The sequence below is a fragment of the Etheostoma spectabile genome, chromosome 22 (assembly GCF_008692095.1).
Source record: "Etheostoma spectabile isolate EspeVRDwgs_2016 chromosome 22, UIUC_Espe_1.0, whole genome shotgun sequence".
Classification (NCBI taxonomy): domain Eukaryota; kingdom Metazoa; phylum Chordata; class Actinopteri; order Perciformes; family Percidae; genus Etheostoma; species Etheostoma spectabile.
In genome coordinates this window covers 1,361,234-1,380,877 of record NC_045754.1, presented here as the reverse complement: position 1 = coordinate 1,380,877, position 19,644 = coordinate 1,361,234, and the positions used below count along the sequence as shown (strand labels likewise).

The 19,644-nt window shown below is 40.6% G+C and overlaps 1 protein-coding gene across 1 annotated transcript in view; it reads left to right on the top strand.

Moving 5' to 3' along the window:
- si:dkey-225n22.4 (collagen alpha-1(XXI) chain) overlaps positions 1 to 19,644 on the top strand; it is a 105,970-nt gene that overhangs the window by 40,499 nt on the left and 45,827 nt on the right. The window contains exons 12-18 of the mRNA XM_032504384.1: positions 21 to 110; positions 949 to 1,002; positions 1,128 to 1,181; positions 2,747 to 2,800; positions 2,892 to 2,945; positions 3,825 to 3,878; positions 4,337 to 4,390. Of these exons, the coding sequence (XP_032360275.1) occupies positions 21 to 110; positions 949 to 1,002; positions 1,128 to 1,181; positions 2,747 to 2,800; positions 2,892 to 2,945; positions 3,825 to 3,878; positions 4,337 to 4,390 (414 nt within the window). The remainder of the gene's footprint in view (positions 1 to 20; positions 111 to 948; positions 1,003 to 1,127; positions 1,182 to 2,746; positions 2,801 to 2,891; positions 2,946 to 3,824; positions 3,879 to 4,336; positions 4,391 to 19,644) is intronic.

The window sequence follows — 19,644 nt, the reverse complement described above, 5'->3', positions numbered from 1 at the left end:
GTGTGTTAATGTTCCTTCAGTGTCCTCTGAATCGGACAGCCACAGTGGAGGAAGAAGACTGCAACTGTGCCGTCAGTCCACAAGGGCCGCGCGGCCTGCCAGGACCCATGGTAACACACACATACACACACACACGCACAGACACACATAAACACACCCGCACGCATGCTTGCATGCACAAAGCTTCCTCCTATACGACTCAAACGACACTTGATATAGGCCTCTTGTCCCGCTAGTGGTTTAATACCATACATCCAATTTTGATGTAACTGTGTGTGTGCGTGATCAAATTTGCTACTTTATTATTTTAGTTGTTCAGAAACAAATTAGGATCTACAAATATATAGGAATATAGAATACACTGCTTGCCTACATACATAGTACATTTTTTGTCGTGTATTTTTTCTAGTTGTTCCAATAATAAAAACACTATATACTGGATGTTGTTTCACACACTGGTAGTTATATTCATACCGATTAGGGCTGTAACAATACACCAAACCCAGGGTGACCAACAGCACATCACCCCAACCCTCATCCACCTTCACTGCCTTCCAGTTAATCAATATAAAATCCTCCTAAAATTCTCCATCCGTCGGTCCTCAGACGCTGGCCTTCTCTCCATTCCCCACACCAGACTCTGTACCTTTGGAGACAGAGCCTTTAGTGTTGCAGCCCCATCCACCTGGAGCACCCTCCCCGCAGATTTCCAAAATGCTACATCCCTGGACATTTAAAAAAAAAAAACTCCTGAAACACCACCTGTTTACCACAGCTTACAACCTCCTTTAGCTTAGCCACAGTAATTCTGTAGTGTCCTTGGGTTTCATAAAAGAAACTAAATAAATAAAATTACTTATTATTATTATTCATTATTAACATTGCCAGCCACAGCAGGGCTAAAATGATGTACATTTATTAAAGCCTTTGTATGTATTAATACTACAGGGTTTCCGAGGCGAAAAAGGGAGGGAAGGACCACCAGGACCTGATGGTAAGCCTGTAAGTGCTAATCAGTTTCTCCTTCAGTTTCTTTCTTTTCACCACTTCACAATGTTGGGACCAGTCTTTAGGACAGATGTTGTCTCCACATGCTAGATTCAGCCTATGCTGTCTCTGTCTTCTAGGGTAAAGATGGGGAACCTGGGGAATCTGGCCTTCCTGGATTACCAGGGATGAAGGTAAAACATTTGTTGCATTATAACATCTTTGAAAAAGATTAGGGCTACACGTACATTTTTTTAATGAGTTCTGAGTTTAAAAGGTCTCATGGCATGAAAATGTCACTTTATGAGTTTTTTTTTTTACATTATTATGCGTTCCCCCAGCCTGTCTATGGTCCCCCAGTGGCTAGAAATGGTGACAGGTGTAAACCGAGCCCTGGGTATCCTGCTCTGATGGAATCTTACTCCTCATGAGGTCATAAGGGGCAAGGTTACCTCCCCTTTCTCTGCTAGATCTATATAAAAGAGACTTCAGAAACAGTATTAAGGGACCACTAAGGTCTATATAAAAGAGACTTCAGATACAGTATTAGGGGACCACTAAGGTCTATATAAAAGAGACTTCAGATACAGTATTAGGGGACCACTAAGGTCTATATAAAAGAGACTTCAGATACAGTATTAGGGACCACTAAGGTCTATATAAAAGAGACTTCAGAAACAGTATTAGGGACCACTAAGGTCTATATAAAAGAGACTTCAGATACAGCATCCAAAAAGCACTATGCCATGGTACCTTTAAGTTAGAAATCTCAAAATAAAGTCAGATTTCTCAGATCTCAGATTTCTGACTTTTTTTTTTATTTAAAAAAGACTTTAGGGCGCCCGGATAGCCCAGTTGGTAGAGGTTTTACTCCTCGACGCAGTGGTCCTGGGTTTGACCCCGACCTGTGTCCCTTTGCTGCATGTCATTCCCCCTCTCTCTCCCCTTTCATGTCTTCAGCTGTCCTGGCCTAAAAATGCCCAAAAAAAAAAAAAAAAAAAAAAGAATTCTGACTTTTTTTTTTTAAACTTAAAAACAATGTTATTTTAGAATTGAAAACAAATAATCAGAATTCTAAGATTAAAGTGAGAATTGTGGGATTAAGCTCAGAATTCTGAGTCAGAATCCTGACTTTTAACTCAGAACCAAAATACATTTTTCACATGGCGCCCTAATCCTCTTCTGTACAAATTGCCACAATGCAAGTAACAATTTTTACTTTGATTTTACTGCACTGCTGCTACAACAAAGAGACGTCAACTTTGGTCAACACTGATATAATTCTTGTTCCATCCCAGAACTACAAGTCCATCTCTAAGTTTCTTTTCATTTCTAAAGTCTAGAAAACGAACGAATGCAACAAACATTTGGAATTTTTAGCGGGAAAATTATTTGTTAAATGCTGTCTGTTTCCCTTAAAGTGACAGCACACAGACAGCTCTCCATTGTGTTACAAATTACATCATGTTGCAATTTTAATTTGTGATTTATGCACAGCTTTTAACCATAATATTTTATTGAATGAGCTGAGGACCAACATATTCCCAAGTCATCACATACGGCAGGTTCAGGTCACCTTGGTGTCACATTTTTAAAGCTCCCCCAATTTTAGGTCTCCCTCTTGGCATTTGGTCAACAAATGAAAATACTCTACAGACTTTGTAGTGGATGTTTTAAATGGATGGTAACATGTATTCATTAAATTACTTTCATCCTTCAATTACATGCTCTTACCTTCTGTTTTCCCTTGGCTCGGCAGGGTGAAGCTGGCCCGGCAGGACTAAGAGGGGAGCCCGGTCTAAAAGGTAGCAAGGTAAGTCTTTAAAGAAGCAGTTGTATCAGTGCTGTGGCTTTTTTTAATCTGTTGTCAGACTAATAATTCCTGGTTCTGATGACACGGCCAGGGAGACAGAGGGGAACCAGGCTCATCAGGAGAACCAGGACCCCCAGGACCCATGGTGAGACTATCTTAATAAAGCCATGTTCAAAGCTTTAGTGCGTGACTATTTGATATTAATGCATTGATACAAAGCTAATTAAGACTATCCGCTCCACACAACGTTCTCTGCATTTCTCAATATTGATATGTTCAGATGATTTTGGCGTTCGATGGCTTGCACATGCAGAAACTCAAGCAAAAGATAATTACCTCTTTTAATTAGTCCATCATGTTTTTTTAATCCTCCGTGTCCTCCTTGCGTGGCGGATGGGTGGGGGTTGTGCGCAATCACGGAAGGCTTGTAACATGTGGAAGTGTTGACAGTGTTGTTGTCATTACTTAGAATTCCTCGTGGGGACGACAAAAACTACACACTATAGCTTTAACACTGAAAATGAGCAAATATTGAACACTTGACTTTTACTGTAGCTTACTCGTTTTATTTGCAAGACACAGCTTTAGTCAGGTCAGCCCCGGTTAGTCCTACTCCCATCTCCCTGGATGAGAAAGCCTGTCTATATATGCGGTATGGGAAAGTGGAATTGAACCAGTCTTGACTATGAAGAGCCCGGGTCTGTTTGAGGTTTCTGCCTAAAGGAAGTTTTTTCTCGCTGCTGTTCCGCCAAATTCTGAGTGTGGACCTACTCTATCTGTGAAGGGTCTTGAGATAACTCTTGTTATGATTTGATACTATAAATACAGTAGAAGTGAAATTGAATTGAAATTGAATTGATATTATTCTGGCTTTGCAGTGAAGAGTGTTAGTGTCCAAATGAATTAAAAGGATAAAAACATAAATAAATATTGAATACTGATTAGATATTTTTTTTTAAATTAGATTTTGAACATATGAAATGTCACTACAAAATACAGTATGAGCAGATTTCCTTGTATACAGGGTCTTCCTGGTGAGAGAGGCGAGCTAGGGCCTCCAGGACAAGCTGGACCAGTGGTAAGATCTGTTTCTGTTCAACAGTCATGTGTCCACAACATGAATTAAGCCAGCATACCTGACAGTTCCAGGATGCAAAAGCATGAAATCTGAGGTGTCAGTTCATGAAAATAAAATATTATGCCAAATGTAACAACCACTTCAAGCCAGATGCATAGTAAGTAAGTAAGTAATCCTACTATATACAAGGAAAGAGCACAGTTCTCTAATTTGGCTCCCTCTGTGTATATGTGTGTGTGTGTGTGTGTGTGTGTGTGTGTGTGTGTGTGTGTGTGTGTGTGTGTGTGTGTGTGTGTGTTGTGTGTGTGTGTGTGTTGTGGGATTTCCTCTTGTCACAGCAGTCTCTGCAGTCGTACCAGCACAGTGTTTGAAGTGGGACAGATAATTACTGTAATAGTGTTGAATTTGGCTGCTGCTGCTCAACTGTGCCTCTCAGAGTGTGTTCATTGTCCAACCAGGGGGAGCCAGGACTACCAGGCACCGGCGGACTGATTGGGCCACCAGGACCAAAGGTCAGTGCAGACTTTAGCTAATGGCAGATCAGTTGGGAGACACAAATATGTGGACATCCAGACATAAAACTCCTTGATTGTTGAACATGTCATTCCAAAACTGTAGGGATTGTTGTATGACTGTATGCTGCCATAACAGCCTCCACTCTTCTGTGAAAACCTTCAACCAGATGTTGGAACCCAGCTGCAAGGATTTGCTCCCTGTCAGCCACAAGAACATTAGTTTGGTGATAAAGCTTAGAAGCACACTGTTGTCAAAAGGTGTGCAGACAGAGGTTTATTAGCGAACAAATTTGACTGTTGGACCAGGCCAATGCTGTAAACATCTTGATGCATTGCCAATGACCCGATACTTTAAAGATATATCTATCTGATTCACCCCTTATTGCAATTTGACACGATTTGTTTCAGCACAATGTGATTCACCGCAACGGGGGGGGGGCAGTAGCTCAGTCCGTAGGGAGTTGGGTTGGGAGCCGGAGGGTCACTGGTTCAATTCCCCATATGGAACAAAAGGTACGGAGTGTGGATTGGTAGCTGGAGAGATGCCACTTCACCTCCTGGGCACTGCCAGGTGCTCTTGAGCAAGGCAGCGTAGCCCCACCAACCGCTCAGGGTGCTGGTCCAGCTGGCAGCCCACTCACTCTGACATCTCTCCATTAGTGAATGTATAGGTCAATGCAAAATTATATGATGCTATGCAATTTAATGTACAGAGACTATTTTTTGGGGTCCTTTTAAACAAACAAAAAATTGTGTTGTAAAGCAACCTGTATTGCATAAGTACAATTTTTTCACAGAATTACTTTATCCAAATCCTTTCTACTTTACTTTGAGTTTTAGTTGAGTTCTTAAAGGATACTCTCCTAACCACTGCATATAGGCTGTCTCACTCTGACTCAGGCGCATGCATTGCCAAAAGTTGACCTTCTCTTAGTTGTCCTTATAATAAAGGCTTTCATCAGGATGACAGCCAAATTGTCACTGTAAGCAGAGCAGCACATTGTTTCTCCCTCTCCCTTTCCTTTCCCTCTCCTCTCATGCCATGCGCACGCAGGCAGAGTGAATTGGTGTTGCCAGGTCAGACTAATTTAGTCGTAAATGTTCAGCAACACATGCAGCCGGGCCACCTTATACACCAATATCAGTGTATAAGTGATTGCTACATGTTAAATATTTTCACTGCTTTACCTTGCTCTCAGACAGCCCGGTTTCCAGTCCAGTTTCCGATGGGGGAACTAAAGCCATTACCTCTGCTCTAGTCAAAGTCGTCAGACTCCATTTACAAAAACATTTGACCTGTCACAACATGGGAGTTGCTGGTCTAGCATTGCCTCAATCGGTCACAGCTGTTAGATTTGTTAGTTCCTAACCCTTTGAAACACCAAAGTCACACAATAACACAAATAAATAATACTAAACTAACTAACCAGATAGGTGAAACTCACCTGAGATTATCTCACTAAAATAAAACGCAACAAGCAAGTAAATTTCACCTGACAAGATCCTTACTTACTACCACTAAATTACATAAAGTTTGGTTTGAGCTGCTATAAATGAAATAATTTGTATAAAAATAGATAGCAATGGCAGTTTGGACTACACTTAAATCACAATTCTACAATATTATGAACTACACTATGCTTTTGAAAAATGGTCAGTAAATGGTCTACAACAATCATAGACCTTGTTGACAACATTTTGACCTGTCATAGCAGGAAAAGCACAGGTGAAACAAATTTCATAAATGATGGCTCAATTCCATCAAGTGTCCCAGTAAGCCATGACAGTGAGACAGCATACTTAATACCAGAACCCTGGATCTGACTCACCTGGTGGAACGTAGTCTTTAATGTTATCAATTATACCGTTCCTTTTCCTGCTATGACAAGCCCAAAGGTCTGCTCTGAAAAAGAATTCAATTTGCCTTTATAACTTAAACTTTTTGTCATGTTACATGTCTGCAAGAATTTAAATGTGCGCTCTTGGTGTCATATGGTAATCAAGTGATCAGCTTGACAGAGATGGCGGCTAAAGGTATATCTCCTGGCCCAACCGTGTCAATCGTTCTTAAATGGTTCCAACTCTGATATTCTATCACTTTGTGCTCAATAGAGTCATTTAAAGCAGAATGGTGAACAAGAAAAACACCCAACGTGGCGATACGGATGCCATTGCATAGGCATTACTTGAGAACAGAAAAGCTACCTCGAACCAATTTTTTCTCAGATTCAGTCTCAGATTCAACAGATGAGAAGCTAACTGCTATCCATGCCCAGCTAGCATGTTTAACTGCACTCTAACTGGCCTTGGCTCTATCAGATCTGATGTGGACAATCTAAAATCGACAGTGGAAAGCAACTCAAGTATTCTTGACAGCCCTGGCCACACTTTTCAAGAGCTGGAGGTGAAGCTAGCAGATATCGAAGGCAGAAACTGAACTTAGACCTTTTCTGTAGCCATACTGAACTATGTCAAAGCCATAGTGCCAAGTCCAAACTGTAACACATTGGGCACATAAGCGCACGGTGTGAAGCGCATGGCACGGGTGCATTTAGGGCGTGTCCAAATCCCCTTTTACTAGTTTGACGATGGAAAAAAAAGGTTTATGCGCCTAGCGCATGGTTGAAAAGGGTTGTACTCAGTGTCTTCATTAACTCATAGGTGTATTTTTGGTATAACATGCAATCATTGTCATCTCCCATTCCCTTTAAAAGCCAACAGTATTTGTACAATTGGTGCATTGCTATTATGATGGTGGATTTGCATCGTCATATTTTTATATGTAATCTTTGGCATGTTTGTGTGCTGCTGCGCTTCCCTGTGTGCGTGTAACAAGTATAGAATGCACACCCTGTGCATAAGCCTAGACACATTTGATTAATTTGCTGTTAAAATAATGTAATGCTGAATTATTGCCTTTTGACCAGGTTTTTGGCGCGATCACTTTCCGCTGCCTCTAGATAGCAATACACCAATAATTCACCTAAACACATGTCCCTGTAAGACACCCATGGGCGCAAAGATGGCCGTAGGTGCATTGCTATTTAAATGACGTGGGCGCTGGATGGGTAATTGACAAATCATTAACTAGCAAAGGCACTGCAATCTCCAACTTTTCATTCTTTTCTTTTTTTTTTACACTGCTACCTCACAGGAAAAGCGAGTAGCTTCTTTTGTGAAAGTAAAAGAAACAATCTCTCAGTCACACTTTTCCCACATTGTGCTTAAAATCATTATTTAACTACAGAGATATTCTCAAACAGACTTACATGCATCCATGTAAAGTCATGCAGTAAATCTGAAAACACTCTCCACTTCCATCAGTCAGTGACATTAACACCACTGCAGGAGTGCAGGCCACATTCATATTGGAAATGGGGTGTTCCCTTATGGTTACTTTAAAAGAACAAGTGGCTAAATGAAAGAGTACATGCACACATCTGCAAGCATGTGAGCACGCCCACCAGCTACAAGTGGGCAATGCTATTTTGAGTCTTCTCTGAACTTCTTTGATTGTTCTACCAGTTTGACTTGCAGCCACCCTGCTCAGTAATTTGGAACTCTTCCTGTTATCATAATAAACTACTTTCTCCCCAATAATCTGGAAGTGCTTTACACCAGCTGAAGGGTGGTGGTACACAGGGAGCTGAAAACAGCACACAGTTGGTGCCCATGTGTGGGTGGTTGGGGGTAGGGGTGTGTGGTGAATGTGTGTAGGAAAGACAGTAAGCCGTTCACTGTTGAGTTATTTTTGAAGATCACAAACTCCATCCAACTGCTAACTAAATCCTAACCAATGGGTTCTCTGTGTTTCCCATTCATCCAATCCTCCTAAGAATTACTTTGCATTGGCAATACACATTTTAGGAAAAAATTTAATGGCGCCCATATTGTTTTTTTTATTAACATATCTTTTATTTTGAACGTATCTGCAGTAGAGTCACAGTGTATGGTTGTTTGTTGTTGTGATCCATTGTTTATGTAGATAATGCAATAAAAAAATGTAGATCACCAAGCATATATGGAACTCCACGCAAAAGTTAGTAAGCAGAGATAAAAAACTATGTAAACTTGCATAGGATAGGTAGAGGATATGTGTACACAGGAAAGCATGTCATGACTAATTTAATAATGACTCAGCACCATCTGTATTAGAAAAAAGAACCATGTCATCCGATGTTTAAAGTGAATAAAATATCCTTGCCAGCGTGCTTTCTGGTGTTCTACAACTACTGAAGTGATTTAAACTCTCCTAGTGGACATGTGTGTAAACTAGGCAGTGGACCAAACCATTGTGAGGCAAGGGATGGGGGACTCAAAATGTTTCTTACTTAAAACGCATTTGTTTTTTGCCCCGTTTTCGTTTGTATTGTTTTACTACTTGCACAATTATTTTAACTTTATATAATATATCATTACCACTAAGATTTTTTAAAGACTTTTTTTGGGGGGACAACCCTCAGATGGCCCAGGTCCCGATTTTTCCTAATCTCCTTTATTCATAGTTTTCAGTTACTTTGTTGATGCTGTTGGATTGCATTTCATTATGCAATTCTGTCTGCCATCGGACACGATTCTGGGGAAAAGATGCTAGCGCGCAGATGTTAGCTACGCTAGCATGCAGACGTTAGCTACGCAAAGCTAACATCGGGAAAAAAATATAGAATGAAAGGAAAAAGGAAATGAGCGAAATAAAGATAATACACAAATACATAAAACACAACAATAGGTTAATAAACAAAACACACATACAGCCCAAATAGTACTTGTATAGGATATGTGTACACAGGAAAGCATGTCACGACTAATGTAATAATGACTCAGGGCTATCTGTTTTAGAGAAAAGAATCACGTCATCTGATGTTTAAAGTGAATAAAATATAAATTAAAAAAATATATTTTACCTTTGTATCCTATATCATTACCAATAACTTTTTTTAAAAATACAACCCTCAGATGGCCTAGGTTAGGGTGACCAGACGTCCCCGGTTTCCGGGGACAGTCCCCGATTTTGGCTACCTGTCACCGGCTGGATCTGTCCCCGGAAATGTCCCCGGTTTTCACTGTGACTGAAAGACCCGAAATTGGAATGAAAGAAAGAAAAAACTGACAAAACGTAGCCGATAATTGCACACCCAACACACGCAGGCTCCAGGAAGCCAGAGCCAGCGGTGCTCAGAGAGGTTTTAGAAGCCGTGTTTTACGATGCTAAAATCACTGATTATTTACATGGAGTCTGGTGGGTTTAGCGAACGCAATTTCGGACTTTTGTTTTAAAAAGGATCTTAATCTTTAACAGAAAGGTCGACTTCCTTAGAAATCCTTCCCATAATGTTGTCAGACACTTCTGTTAGCAGCTAAACAAGCACTTTTATGAACGTAAATACAAGCTGGACAATTATCCTGTTAACTTCCATTGTAGCGATCTCGTTTAATACTGCATCAATGTCAAAGGAAAATTAAGACTTTATTTAATATTAAGACTTTTTCTTGAAATATTAGGATTATAAAGGACTTTCTATCTTGAAATATTAGGACTTTCTATCTTGAAATATTAGGACTATTAGGACTTTTTCTATTTTGAAATATTAAAACTTTCTATCTTGAAATATTAGGACTTTGTATCTTGAAGTATAAGGATGGATTTTTTATCTTGAAAGATTAGGACTATAAGGACTTTCTATCTTGAAATATTAGGACTATTAGGACTTTCTATTTTGAAATATTAAAACTTTCTGTTATGGGTGAGTGAGGATTGGACCCAAATGCAGAGATGAGGACGGCAGGCAGGCAAGCGGGGGTAAACAGGAGTTTATTAACAGAAGAATAAGGCAAACACAGGGGGCAACAGTAGCTGGCAAATCCAGGAACAAAAACGAAGAAAAAGTCCCACATGGAAAAAATCCAAAAACTGGTCCGGGGAAGCCAAAACAAAGACAAAGAAACTGCACAAGGAACAACAGGATAACTCACAGGGAAGATGCGACACAACTCTCACGAAGGCTGAGTAAACAGGCAGGTAGACGAACAGGACTTCATGCGGCATGGGACAAAACGATCTGGCACAAGACAAGGGAAACACAGAGGTTAAGTACAAGAGGTAACGAGGTAATGGGGAACAGGTGCGACATCAGGTGAATCACATCAGGGCGGGGCTGGACAATCAGACAAACAAAGTGAAGCTAGACAAGACAAAACAAGACAGGAAACCAACCCATCAGAAAATAAAACAGGAAGTAGAACAAACAGGCACAGGGAAACACAAGACAGGACCAGCAACATAAGACCAGAGAGAAAACAAAGACAAAAACACAAGGAGGCCAAAGAAAAGGGCAAAATGAACCCAAACAAAACCCCAAACCACAACAACTTTCTATCTTGAAATATTAGGACCTTTTATCTTGAAGTATAAGGATGGATTTTTTATCTTGAAATATTAGAACTTTCTATCTTGAGGTGTAGTGGAGTGGAGTAGGAAGTAGCAGCAGGGGTGGGTCTAGGATCAGACCTTGCCCCTAATAAGAACAGCTCTAGGTCTAGTGTCCCCATTTTAAGTTTTACAAAAATAAAAACACTACTTGTTTTGGAGGTAAATACGCTTCTGAGCAGAAAACGTCCCCGGATTTTGTCTGAGAAATCTGGTCACCTTAGCCTAGGTCCTGATTTTTCCTAAGCTCCTTTATTCATAGTTTTTAGTCACTTTGTTGATGCTGTTGGATTGCATTTCATTATGCAATTCTGTCTGCCATCGGACACGATTCTGGGGAAAAGATGGCTCGCTAGCGCGCAGACACTAGCTACGCTAGCACGCAGACGCTAGCTACGCTAGCATGCAGACGTTAGCTACGCAAAGCTAACATCGGAAGTCAGAAATAAACATCTATTATCAAATGTTTCTTTTTGAAAATCTACACAAATTATTGCAGTGGCCTTTCTAAAAGAAGCTGTGGTAAAAGTTTCTATAATCTGTTCATGGAGTTGATAGGCAGACAGCGTAAACTACTTAATAAGTTCCACTTTATAAACAGCGGTACGTTCCGGAGCTGTTGGCTACTTTAGCGATGTTTAGCTACATAAAATTAGCAATATACAGTATATTGTGTAGAATCCAGGACCGGCAGAGCAGAGGGAATTGTCCGGGAGCAGAGTAAAAGTGTTTAAATGAAATGAGCTGGTTTGAGCATGTAGAAGATGGGAGATATGGTTAGCTTAACCGCAGTCGTTTGTTGCATTGGTGGTCAGTTTAGTGTCAGTTATCAGTGGAATGTCGGCACATATAAATTGCACAAATCTACAACATCCACCTCTCTGGGGGATTTTATAGAAACACAACCCAGGCTTGTATGTCTTCTGTTTGTGCGTCCAATGGAACAACAACTATGTGATATTTTGGCAACAGTGTGGTAAATGTTGATTTGACTCATGACGGACAGTGGAGGGCAGCTTCTTTTTGCCCTCCAGGTGGGCGTTCTCATAGTGCTGTGACAACACGTGAACATTATGAATTGCACCATACACTGTAGAATACAGTATATGTGGTCCACATTTGACCACCAAAGGTTTGGTTCAGTGTGGATATCATGTTTACAGTAGTTTCTAGATCATTGCTTCTATTTCATCTTCTTTAATGAATGCATTATGTTAAGATAAAGATAAAGACCATTAGACTACATAAGACTGGCTAGATGGTTCACTTATCACACATTCCTTGAACAATCTAGTCTTGACCTGACCCGGGTTCCATCAGACAGGCACAAGACTAACAAACAGAATCTCGTCCTGCAACGTCAGGGAACATTGAGCATCCTAATGATCAACAGGAAACAGCCTGCCTTTACCAGAACACAGCAACGTGTGCTTTAAAGAGGACTAATTGCTTGTTGAGTGTAATTTTGCGCTTAAAAGGTCACAGTTTAAATGATCTCAGATCTGTGCGATGAAGTGGCTCTAACTTCCAGTTAATAGAGAATACTGGGTTTATTTGTCCAAGTCTGTTGTTATTGACTAAGATTTAGTTTTAGATTAAGAGCAGACACTTCATAACATGTTGGATGAGACATTAAAATCAGTGGTATATTTATTCTCACACTGATCACTCTCAGTGTGACTCTGTCCTGTTGTGACACCATGCAAATCATATGACCCGAGTTCCAATGTGTTTGCAATGAATCCAATTTTCCCCTGTTTTGACCAAACTGGCCAGGTATGAATCACTGAAGCAAACATATGAAGTATTTTGGCTGCACTTATTTGAACTATTTTGGGTGCACATGTTAGCTTTTCACTAATATTTGTTGAAGACTGACGAGGACATTTATTTTGGAGCAGTCTGAATAGAAGTACTCCACAGGTGAGCTGAGAGCGTCCCAGGTCTAACAAGGTTTCAATTCAGCTCGAGCATAAGAAATCATGTGAGGTCATTTGGAGTCTTTTAGGCTGATTTCACAGATGCAGAAACTCATTATCGCACGGCTCGATCAAAGAGCAACATGCTGAACAATTGGTAAAAGATTTCCACAGCTGTGTTAGTGTGTGTCTGTTGATGCTGATCTGGCTCCGGGCTGGACATGGATTTCTTTGACTGTTCTCCGTATCGACTTTTTTTAAAACAACAGGGTCACACAAAAGTGAATTCAGGTGTGTGTTGCCTTCTGTTAAATGCCCAGTTAGAATGATTCAGCTTATAAAAGTCCTATATGAAATGAATGTATTTTGTGTTGCAACTGATTTCTGTTTTTTTACAGATTTTTGTAAGTTTAAAGGCTTTTTTTTAATATAAATCCAAAATCACTTGATACTCTTAGCTAAGACGTTGTGGATACTTAGGTCCATATCCCCATAAAAAAAAATAAAAAATTGTGTTTTTACATTTTTGTGCTCGTAGGCAGCTTAACCTACACAAGGCCCAGGAAGTGTTTTCCCTACCATGCCATATGGTTGATGTTTTGAGTCTATATCCATAACGTTCTACTTACCGGATTGCTCAGTTGCAACCGGAAATTCTGCCGGATGTCCTTCTTTTCAGCAGGATGTCCGGTACCTTCCTCTTTCTTTGTGTTGGCATTCTAAACTCCGGTGGATTTCTGAGGACTATGGTTACCTGGTCCTGAGATCTCTGCAGGGTAAATCCAGGCAGCTAGCCAGATTATCTGTCCAATCGGAGTTTTCTGTTGCACTTTTTTTAAGATTATGTTTTGGGGGCTTTTCCCTTTATTAGTGCCAGTGGACAGAGAGGAAACAGGGGATGACACGCAGGAAAGGGCCACAGGTTGGAGTCGAACCTCAGCTGCTGCAGGACTCAGCCTATGTGGGGCAAACGCTCTTACTGGGTGAGAGGCGGCCTCAGCTAAAACACTTTTTGAATGTACACGTTTCACCAAAACAAGTTCCTTGCCGAGACTTTTTTGAAGTGGCACCGGGTTTCCGTCCGGCACTTAGCGCCACCCATGCTGACTGTGATTGGTTTAAAGATGCCAATGATTCTTCCATCCCGGAATGCTGTGTGGACTAGCCAGACCCTCCTTTGCAGCGCTGTGGTGGAAGGTCTGGCAATGCGGGACTAATGTTTTGATAAAATCAGAGGCTTTATTGGCATAAAGGCCAATGTGACATCAAATGCCTCAGGTTTTCACATCTTTTTTTTTACAACAATAAGGTTTGAATGCTGTCGCAAAGCCTTCCCTCTCCAGCCAAGTTAACAATTATGGTCTTTATTCATATATTAATTGTTGGCTTAAAAGAAATTAGAATTTAGGTCATGTCCTCAGTATTGTTTCTAGGACTTTTGGGATTTTAATGACCTGAGGAGAAGTTCACATTCTCCAGTCACCACACAGTGGATTTTTTTAAGGCTTTTTATTTGAAACAGAATTTAGATCAGCCTGGAGAATATAAATTAAATGAAATAATTTATTTGAGAAATGTTTTTTGGTGTCTAGTCAAACATTTTTTAGGGAAGATTTGGACTCAACTTCAGTATTTGCGAAATCCTGGCGACAGCAGTGCCATTAATGTGTTATTTTTAATATCACAGATGTCTTGTGAAATTATTGTAAAAGTGTCTCATTGGAATATGGCTTGTAAATACTGCTGTGTAAGCCCAGCATTAAGCCAGTTCCCATACAACTGCCAGGTGGAGAACACCCAAGCATAGTAAAGTACGGAGGGGGGAAATCCAGATGTTATCTGTAGAGAACCAAATTAGCTCGCAGTGTGGTCACCGCCTGAGGAAACATCTTCCATTGACTGTAAATAATTTCTGTCCACCCATCCATGACAGCTCCATTGAACGTTAATGAGGCCTTAACTTAGACATACTGTCTAAGGCTTAAGGCTGTCAGCATGGTCTTTAATCACACACTCCCACACACATTATACTGCTCTCTTTCAGCAACATGTATACATACATACTTTCAATTTCAATTTTGGATTTGATGTTTCACACTCAAGTGAAACAAGATGAAGATGATCAGCTGAGTGGTAGGTGTAGGTCTCTTATTATCACGGACTGGGTTTTCTACACCCACAATTATGGATTTTCAGATGCAGCTGTGTGAGGTTTCAATGTCACAGAGGGATACATATACTGTATATTACATAGTCCTTCCCTTTAATTACTAGTAGTATAACTGTTACCTGTAACAAGACCTTTGGAAAGATGTTTTAGTGTTTACAATGGGAATATTATACAAATCAGAGGGCAGGTTTATTTTTAACCCTGTGCTTAAAAAAAACCCTGTGCCCCGTTCCAAGTAAAAGCTTGCCCCTCCCCCTATGTTTCCGCAACTGTCATGCCTAACTGACTGTCACTAACCCCCACCCTCTTCCTCAACCATCTTGTTGGTGATTGGCTGGCGTGATCTGATGTATTTTGGAGCACAGGCTGTTTCGGCCCAGTGTTTGTTTGACGTTTGCGACCCCTGTGCTGTCTCCAGAGACCGGGCTTTTTCACAGTGTATCAGGGATCAGGCAGCTAGCAGATCAAGGGGAGATGCTTACAATTTGAGACAAAAATGAAATTGCGCTGAAACCGTGCAGGGACTCACAGTGCACCTTTAAGTTTCGAGACCTCCTAACTACATATGTAAGGTACAGATCTCCAGGCTATTAGACCTTCAAATCATCAGTTGTACAGAACAAGTACAGATGTGCAGACCCCCTGGGGGTCACAGGGTTATTGAAAAAATACTGATTTGGTAAACAGGAGATGAGACAACACTACGCTTGTCAATGTAAGTGCAATGATAAGTTAAAGTAGCCAACTTTATCAAACCATATGAATGTGTGTCCCAGGTCAGGATAAATGAACTAACAATGTAAAGATAAACAAGAAACTGATGGACATGTTCAAATTTCATTCAATAAATTATAATTTTTTGTCTTAAATCCACCAGACGTTTTAATTTAATTTAATATAACAGTAATAGTAATCCTTTTTGGTAAGGTTACTAGGAAAACTCAGCCCGGAGTAGTTATATTCTCCCCAAAACATTTTTTATTTTTTATTTTTAAAGAACTATACAAAAATAATTAACTTTTTTTGCAACTTTCTCTTGCAACTTTATTGCTAGCTCTCAATTAACCGTTTATTTTCATTTCCCAATCCCTCCAGGATTTCACAGCCTTCTTTTGAGATTGTTGCAGCCCAAAATGCCTGATTTTGTGGGACCCGGTCACACTGTGTCCATCATTCCCTTCTGCCTTCAATACACACACACAACACACTGTAGATGTTGACATTATTTTTACTACAAAAAGGATGAGAGACACTGTAATTTAATTACAGTGCTCAAAGTGACACCTAACATTTTCTATGCTAAAAATAAACAGGCCTTTTACTTTAAGAATCCTTAATGCCTAAAAGGAAATCTATTTCCAGAATTATACATTATACTGAAGACATGTAATAGTTGTCCCATCACCCATTAGACTATTGAATGAGGTGAGTAATCATGGTGATAAGGAGGTGCTGTGCTGCTTATGTACTGTAAACTGCAAATGCTTAGAGTGAGGGAAATGAGACCAGGGCTGCCAACTCTCACGCATTGGCCGTGAGACACACGCATTTGACTGGTTTCACACGCTCACACGCCACACCCCCGATTTCTCACGCCGAAGTGTCAACCCGGTCGGTCAAATTTCTGAAAGATGTGTTTATCTATGTTTTTACCTGTTGAGCCACTTATGATCGACTAGTTGTGCTTTCAGAGACTGTGAGAGGTTCAAGAGCGCTCCCTGTCTGTGGTTTCGAATTGTCGCAAACTGAGAACATTTTTGCACGAGCCATCCCAGGTGCATTTCCCCGGCTTCAGGTCTGAGCTCTGAGTATCACAGACCCGTCTGTCGCTTCGTGTCCACTCTCTCAACAATAGAGGTGAGCAGCGCGGCTGGTAGTGTAGCAACTTCAGTTCATGTTATTGGACTCGCTCTGGGGGGGGCAGTGACGCGTTGCGTCCGTGTAGTCCTCCGATAAAGAGCAGCGTACGGACACCTCTAAACTTTGTCAGAGACCAGAAACCCAAATGGGCCTCTGTGTCTGTCAGACGGTCTGCATGAGATCCACCATATCACCGGAGCAATGACATGCACAGCAGACGGGAGGAGTTATATTTTGAATGTGCACAAAGTTGTAAATATGAGCAGAAATCTGATGAAACACATCTGAGCTGTACTATATATACTATAATATATATATATATATATATATATATATATATATATATATTATATATATATATATATATATATATAAAATACATACTGCAGCGTTGGGCCACTATTGTACTTCTCTAACCTCTGTGCATCTCTAAATGTAACTGTAAATAATTAATTTGATGTTTTTTTAAATGAACAAATAGTCTTTATTTTCACAAAAAAGTAAATACAGTAAGTGGGGCACAGAGGATGAGGGCCAAACATTACTGAGCCTTGGCACAAAGGTTAAAGGATTAGAATTTATGCAACTCAGTGGTTCTCATTCTTTAGAATTTCAGTGGTCTTAGTTGATCCCTCATCATTAATTTAACTTTGGGTCCCTGGTCCCTACACCAGGGACCCCTGGACCTGTTCACCACAGACCCAAATCTTCTCAGCTGTTGCTGACATATGCTACTGTCTCTTCATGTGGTTCAATATGTTTGGCACATTGTCTGGGTCAGTTCTTATGTCATAAGAAGTTAATAATGTAAATGCTGAATGCTAAAACCTGCTGATACTACAACAATGCAAAGGCTCTTAACCCTACAGTTTTGCACATATTATGCAAGACTTGATTTCTCCATTTTTTTTGCAAAAAAACTCTCCAGAAAGGGCCATTTAATGGTTTATTTTTCAAATTCTTTTCCTGGGGGAGTATACCCCCAGACCCCCCTAGGGAGAGCCCCATCCCCCCACATATAACAAATCCCAATTTAAACCCTGAAGGATAAAGACCCATAGAAATTGCTTTGTACGCGGCAAAATATGGGTTGGCCCCCCCAAATCTCACTCCGTGGTTTCTGGAAAAGTTGGCAGCCCTGTGAGACACATACTGACCCCCACCACTATACACACACACACACATACACACCTAACACACAGGATACGTGTGTTAGTGACATAATGTGAGGTTAGAATTAATCAGCCTAGCTGGAAGTATGCTCTTTTTCTTATTTTTTTGCTATGGAGGGTGGACACTCAGACCTGTAGCAGTTGGCAGGTCTTCTTAAGGTTCTATAGGGCAGTTAAGCAGCATGGTATAACAAGAATGGGGGTGAGAAATATATGGTTGATATAATCAGTTGATATTTGCTTTTATCATCAACAAATTCATTGCAAATGGTTATATACAGTAGTTCTCTAGATTTGATGGAAAAGGCTCTGATCTTTGAGCAGTTATTAATTAAATTAACAATACCAAAAGATTAGGCCATAAGGAGGTAGGGGTGGTGCAGGAAGCAGCAGAAGGCTGTGGAAGTTGTGGTTTTCCTAAAGATGATCTTCTGGTCAGACACGGTGCATTGTCATCAACAAAAGGTCTGAGACCAAGGATTTTAGAGCTCAGATTCTCAGTTTTGTCTGTCACGGGTACTCGATGGTTTAATACCCTGTATGCACACAACCCTAGACTTGTACAATAAATATCACTATGTTTGAAGAAGGACACGTTTCTCAGAAACCTCTCCCAAGCCACAGTTTCCAGCTCCTCCAGGACCCAGAACCCAGAACCCAAGGTGTTCCCGGGACACATGGGAAAGGTAATCCCTACTGAGCATGTTCTAAGTCTGCCCTGGGGTCTCCCACCAATTGGACGCCTGTAAAAACCTCTTAAGGGGGCCGCCTTGGTAGCCTGCCCAGTTGAGAATGCAACCCCATGTGCAAAGGCACACTCCTTACCACAGTGGCCCAGGGTTCGATTCTGACCTGCGGCCCTTTGCTGCAAATCATTTCTCACCTTTAATATCTTTAACTTTCCCTTCAAGTAAAGGCTTACAATGCTCAAAAAATAATCTTTAAAAAAGAAAACTCTAAAGGGAGGCGTCCAAAGGAATTCTTGTCAGATACTACCTCAACTGGATCCTTTTTGTCTCTTTATTTCCTTGTCTTTAAATCTCTATTCCTGCTAATGCTGCACCAATTGAACCTATCGATTTTGTGTTCCATCGTACGCTCATTCTTGAACAATCCCCTGAAATACCTGAACTCCTTTAGTTGGACCAAAGATCCAACTAAACAGTGTCTATTGCCATAGACACTGTTTAGTTGGATCCTCTGTTATAAAACCTGTTCAGGAATAGACTCTATTTTGATATTGTATTGTTCTGCTAGCTTCCTTTATATTTTATTGACTTTTCTTTTAGAACCACTACCAGAATTCATTCAAGTATAGTTAGACTCAGAGATGTCAAGCAGTCTCTTTAGTCTTTAACAATATGTGGTAGAGGGAAGTAGCAGGTTAGTCTGCTCACAGATTCAACCGGTCTCTGTGCACTTGTCTATTTTCTCTTGTTCTAGTCATTCATAAATGTATGTCATCTTGTCATTTATTGGGCCGTGGTGGGCGTCTTGGCTGTGTAATTATGAGGTCTATGGGTTTATGTGCGTAGTGCAGCGAGACACTTCAAAAGAAAACAGACGCAGTGGAGAGCTAATTCAGTTGTTTCCTTACTGCCAACATGCAGAGCTCTGCACTTAAAATATATGTTGGTGGGATCTGGTAACCTCTGTGTCTGCAGGGAACACAAATAACGTGCTTTAAACCTCATGGTGTCATA